The sequence below is a fragment of the Cavia porcellus genome, unplaced genomic scaffold (assembly GCF_034190915.1).
Source record: "Cavia porcellus strain 051 isolate PalLab524CR breed Dunkin Hartley unplaced genomic scaffold, mCavPor4.1 scaffold_2, whole genome shotgun sequence".
Classification (NCBI taxonomy): domain Eukaryota; kingdom Metazoa; phylum Chordata; class Mammalia; order Rodentia; family Caviidae; genus Cavia; species Cavia porcellus.
The window spans coordinates 16805025-16811024 of record NW_026947485.1 but is presented as its reverse complement, the minus strand read 5'-3'; the positions used below and the strand labels follow the sequence as shown (position 1 = coordinate 16811024).

Here is a 6000-nt window from a genome sequence, read left to right as displayed (position 1 = left end):
TGTTACCCTCCAAAGGCAGGCTCCTGGTGCCACTCCTCCAAATATGTCCACTTCCTAACAGAACAGTTACAGACTCATCAATGAATCAGTCCATCAATGGTCAGTGTATCAATGGATCAGTGCGTCAATGGATCAAGTCCACAATGGATCAGTCAGTCAATGGATCAGTGCATCAATTCCATGAATGGATCAGTGCATCAATGGCTCAGTCCATCAATGGATCAGTCCACAGTGTCCCCATGACCCAATCACCTTCCAGAAACACCACCTATGAACACCTGAGGGTTTTGCAGGATATTCTAGACCTAAGTCATAACAACCATACAATTAATAGTGTAATCAACACATAGCAAACTCAAATAAAATGTTATAACACAAAATGTTTCCAGAAAGATATATTTTAATGATAATTGAGCAATAGTAAAGTTTTCTGTGCATGTCTGTTGTAATAGTAAACATGTACTGTGGAATACATACAGCTAAACTGATAACCCAATTTGTTTTATCATGAAAAGACTGACTTCAAAAGCTATTAAAGAGACAAGAAAAAGAAAAATAAGAAAGTTTCTCTTGGAAAAGGACACTTAGCAGTTAATGGTAACAAAGTCACATTGACTAGAGAAGGCAAATAACACATTTTTAAAGCCATCTTGACATAAACCTTATTGCAAATATAAAATGCTTTTGAAGACAACACATAAAAAAGACAAAAACTTCAAAGGCACAATGGCATATTAAACAACAAGTTTGGCTAATGTTTATTAAATTATGAAGTCTTACTTGACAAATTCCCCAGAAAGTACAAAGCATTTTGTTTTCCAAAAGGTCATACATATAAAAAGGCATAAACTTGTTTCCAGAACAGCTAATATTGGCCCATAGCAAAAACTTACTTTAGGCTATTTCAACATATCAGCAGGACAGAAATTCCCTTTAAAAAGAATTTAAGCCAATACTAAGCATAAAAACAGCCGTTTACCTGAGGTTAATTTTCCGAAGCCAAACAAACCAAAAGCACAACCCTCCCCCCGCCCTGGCAATGGCACAACTGCCCTTCGTGTGCCTCCACTGCTTGTTTTTTTCCAAAAATCAGTTCACCACCTACTGTAATCCCAGCCCAGGAACCAGCCTGTGAAGGTGGGCGGCTCGTGGCCCTGTTTTATGATGACAACTGGAGTCCTCTTGTCTCTTCCAGAAGGATCCGTCTCAAGGTACATTTTGGCTAAAAAGAGTTCCAAGCATAGAAATTTGGTTAGTTTTTGTTAAACTAAAATAACAATGCAATAAAACTTTTCTAAGAAAGCTAATGAATCAAATTTTCATTGCCCCCAAATAGCCAAATATAAAAATTTCTTATTGATTTAGCACCATCATAAAGCCTCATTATTGCTTGAAAACTTTTCAAGTTTTATGAAATTATTCTTAAGGAATCATGATTGTTATACTTTTCAGTAAAAAGAACAGAGTATCTAAAAGAACAGTGTTACTTTAAAGGAAGATTCAAAATATCTAGGACATCATAGCCACCAAGGGTTCACCATCTTCATAACAAAATAGGGTTTGAGTGAATTGAAAATTTTTTAGAAATTATATGCTAAATTAGGTTTTTAAAAGATGTTTCTTGTGCTCATGGTTGAAATCCTTCAGTTTTAAAATATTTCATTACTTTAAGTCTGAAGATGATAGGTAAGCTACTTCTTGGTTTTGATGTGTATTTCAGGAAGAAAGGTTGAAAAAAACAAAACAAAACAGGTTATTGCCACAACCACCCACAGGACCTAGCTTACCAGACTTCAGTGATTCTGTTTTCTCAACTTCGTTGGCATCTTTGCCAATCCAAATAAATATCTGAAAAACAAAATAATAAGCACATGTGCTACTGTGGGAGCGTTTCCTTGCCAGGCCCTAGGCCAAGAGCTTTGCACGCACGGCTCATTTCATCTTTGCAACAGCCCCAGAAGTGAGGGGGTTCGCAGTGGGACCCACAGCAGGTCCTTCTCCTTCCAAGCGTTCATGCCCATTGGAGACACCTAAATTTATACCCAGCAATCTGACAATGATTTCATGCTCACATTTTATGTGTGCACAGTATTTTCTGCTTTATGATGTTTCACAAAAACGACAGGTTGGCAGTTTTGGTGCATCCGACCCTGGAGCGGTAAAGCAGACATCATTGCATTTCCAAGACGGAGGTCTAGGCTGGGAGGACATCTAGACTCTGGACTTCTTGCAGGAATCTCTGACCTAAGGCAGTGCTTTTCTCCGGCAGTGTTATACCCTATATAACTTTGATAAAGTGCTATGCTGTTTAGCATTTCAATAGCAAAGTTTTAAACTAATTTAAAAATTTGCATATATGTAATCTAGCTATATATTCTATATTCTTTTTTTTGTTGTTAAATCTGTGGGTTTAATTTTTTTCAGTACTATGGACTGAACCAGGTCTTCTGCACTGAGCAATATACCCAGTCCTTTTTTGGTTTTTTTATTTTGAAGCAGGGTCTTGCTAAGTTGTTAAACTGCCCAGACTGGACTTGAACTTGTGATCCTCCTGCATCAGCCACCCAGAGTGCTGGAATTACAGGTATTTGCCACATTCCCAGAGCAGGCTGAATATTTTTAAAACTGAAAAGTTCTCTTGAGTTATTTTAAACTTAAGTCATTTTAAAAACCACTCATTGGCTAAACGATTCTAGTCATACTAAGTTCCTGTTGTACTGTAATTTATATTAGAACTATTAGAATTCTTGTGTGTGGGACACAAAATTCACATGACTATATAATATCAATTAAAAGTATGACTTAAAAGATGTTAAATGGCAGAAGCTGGGACTAGATCCCCAATTCAGATATGATCATTGTAGACCAAAAGGCTAATGTATAATTTAACTAAATGATTTAGCCATTAGAAACAGACCTAAAACCAGCAGTCTGTGTGCTGATTCTAAGGCCCAGGCCTAATTCTACATTCTTGTTCTATATTATTTGATCCCTCACATATTTATTTTTCTCTTTTGCTGTTGTTAGTTTAGGAAGATTCTTTTTAGAAGTGACCAGATGTGTTATGTCAAATAACCACTGATGTTACCTAAATTAAGACCCATAAAACAGTAGCATACTTAACTTTAGATTCAAACCTACTGTGTATCTGCTTCTTCCCCAGGGAAGTCCTGATGACCTCTTGTCAAACACCAGAGGGAGTTTGCAATAATTTAGTCTCTCTCATAAAATTGTACCTTTTAATGTACACATTAATAAAATGAATGTATGAGAAAATCAGGTATATTTTACAAATAATTCATAATCAGAACTTTTTGTCTAAAATGATAAAGCCAAAGATAATAGCTGTGGAATTATTTCTGTAGCAAAAAACCCACTTGCCCTGAAATGTTTCTTTTCAAACATTAAATCCTGAGGCCCATTTATTACCAGATTTGTCATAGCTCAGAGCAGTCAGTTCCCATGCCATATACACATTCTCTCATTATAAAGATAATGTGGTTTCTACCTGTTCCCAAGCATCTAGCAGCATGACATCATCCTCCGCTAAGTCTTCCTGGGTAAACTCTCCTGGAACCTCTTCAATCTGAAATAAATTAAAAACTTCGTTACCAAACAGTACAGCACAATTTTTCCAATGTACAGAATATAAATGCATTGTACTACTGGAGGGCAGTGAAGAGCTTTGGTAGCCAATTTTTTTCTTCTTTTGGGGTAACAAGTGTTTAATTAAGTGTCACAAAAGATGGTGTAGTCTTCTCCATGCAGCATGCAACATAAACACTATTTCTGATTGCCTCTAGGAAAGGTTTGTACCGTCAGCACAATCCTCCTCCCCCAGTTCTTCATGGCAAGTGACTTCACAGATCTCGTCACCTGCCTAGTCTCTAAGATGCTTGACTTTATGGTCCACGTATTTAATTCTTTCATTGTGTAGGTCAAGATCATTTTAAAACAAGTCAACATATCTGGACATCTTAGTACATCAACAATTTCCAGTAAGGTGCCATTATTAAACAGGATTTTGCATGCAAATTTGCTTTTATTTTTGATGGATTAAACTATGTTCTCTGTAATTACCAGTAAATAATGGGTTGGTTTAACCCACGCAACATCAATAAGCATGTGTTAAAGTTCAACAGTACTACAGAAAATTCAGCAAGATGTCACCCCCCTGATTCTTAGGAAGGTTCTCAGTTCTTCCCTCCCCAGCCCCTGCTGCCAGGCAACTCTGCCATACAGTCAGACAACTACTGCTGGCCATGGCCTCGGCTCTGCCATGTTAAGGGGTATAACTAAGCAAGGGCCTTCTGGTGTTACAAGGTTTTGTCACTGACAAACTGACGTAAGCCCAGCCTGCAGCTCACAGGAGAAGCAGGCAGAGCCCAGGCTAGATTAACCTCATCCCAGGGAGCCACCAGATTTCTACGTGTAATTTGTGTTTACTGTACCCTTACAGGACCTGAAATCCTTATACAAAAGGCAGGGGGCGGGGAGGATTGAATATCCACAAAGAACAAGGAAACTATTTACGTTATCTTTTTACAAAATATTCACCATCACATCAAGGAAAAGGTTAGATAATTTCTAGAATCAAACAATAACTTTAGTAAACATATCAATCTATGGACATATGAATGCAGTCCTAAAAGGGAAATTTAACGCTGTGAATGCCCACATCAGAAAAACAGAACAAGTTCAAATAAATAACCTATTGAGGCGCCTCAAGGTCCTGGAAAAACAAGATGAATCCAAGTCTAATACTAGAACAAGAAGGAAATTATAAAAGTCAGAGCATATATTAATGAAATTGAGACTAAAGAAAACAGAATCAAAGAGCTGCGTCTTCAAAAGAATAAACAAAACAGACTCTTAGCTTAATCTTACCCAAAAAGGGAAAGAAAAGACCCAAATCAATGCAATTAGAAATGAGAAAAAGAGAAATCACAACAGACAACTCTGAAGTCCAGATTGTTAGAAACTACTTCAAAAACCTGAACTCCAAAAATTGAAGAATTCAGAAGAAATGGATAGATTCTTATGAATTACCAAAACTGACCCAAAATGGTGTAAAAACAAAACAAAACTTTGACTAAGCCAGTAACAGTAATGAAATTGAACCAGTGATTTGGGGGGAAAAAACACCAACTAAGAAAAATCTAGGACCCAATGGATTCACACTTGATTCCATGAGAACTGCAGGGAAGATATAACATTAATATTCCTCAAATTCTTTCATGAAATTGAGACGGAAAATATATTCCCAAAGTCATTCCTATAAGCTAGCATTACCCTGATTCCAAAACCAGACAAGAACCCAATCAAAAAAGAAAACTACTGACTAATCTCCTTAATGAACATAGATGCAAAAGTCCTTCTTAACAAGGTACTAGCAAACAGAATGTAAAAAAAATCATCAAAAACTTTACACATTATGATCAAATAGGCTTCATTCCTGGAATTCAAGGATGGTTCAAAATATGCGAATCAATAAATGTAATATATAACACAAACAGAATCAAGGACAAAAAAATCACATGATCATCTCAATAGATGCAGAATAGTTGACAAAACCCAACATTCATTCATCATTAAAAATCCTGAAGAAAATAGATATAGAAAGAAGACCTTATCTCAATCTTGTAAAAGTTATTTATGACAGTGATACTGCCAACATCCTAGTAAATAGGGGGAAATCTCTAAATTCAGGAAGAAGACCAGTCATATAGTATTATCACTCTTCTTTAATATGGTACTTGAAACATTAGCTAGAGCAGTTAGGAGAGAGAAATAAAAGAAGTATGTATAGGAAATGAAGACATCAGGTTATTTTTATCTGCAGATGACATGATCCTCTATATACCAGACCCAAAAAATTCTACTGCATACTTGTAGAACTAATAATCAGATTAATTAATGTAGCAGGATACAAACACACAAAAATCCATAGCATTTCTATACTCCAATAGTGAACTCACTTGACAACTAGTAAAATAATAT

At 36.2% G+C, this 6000-nt stretch overlaps 1 protein-coding gene across 1 annotated transcript in view; it reads right to left on the bottom strand.

The window, feature by feature from the left end:
• Window positions 1–382: 382 nt before the first annotated feature.
• Scin (scinderin) overlaps window positions 383–6000 on the bottom strand; it is an 83530-nt gene continuing 77912 nt past the window's right edge. The window contains exons 14-16 of the mRNA XM_003469864.4: window positions 3509–3586; window positions 1788–1848; window positions 383–1222 (exon numbers count right to left, since the gene is read on the bottom strand). Of these exons, the coding sequence (XP_003469912.2) occupies window positions 1095–1222; window positions 1788–1848; window positions 3509–3586 (267 nt within the window). The 3' untranslated portion in view covers window positions 383–1094. The remainder of the gene's footprint in view (window positions 1223–1787; window positions 1849–3508; window positions 3587–6000) is intronic.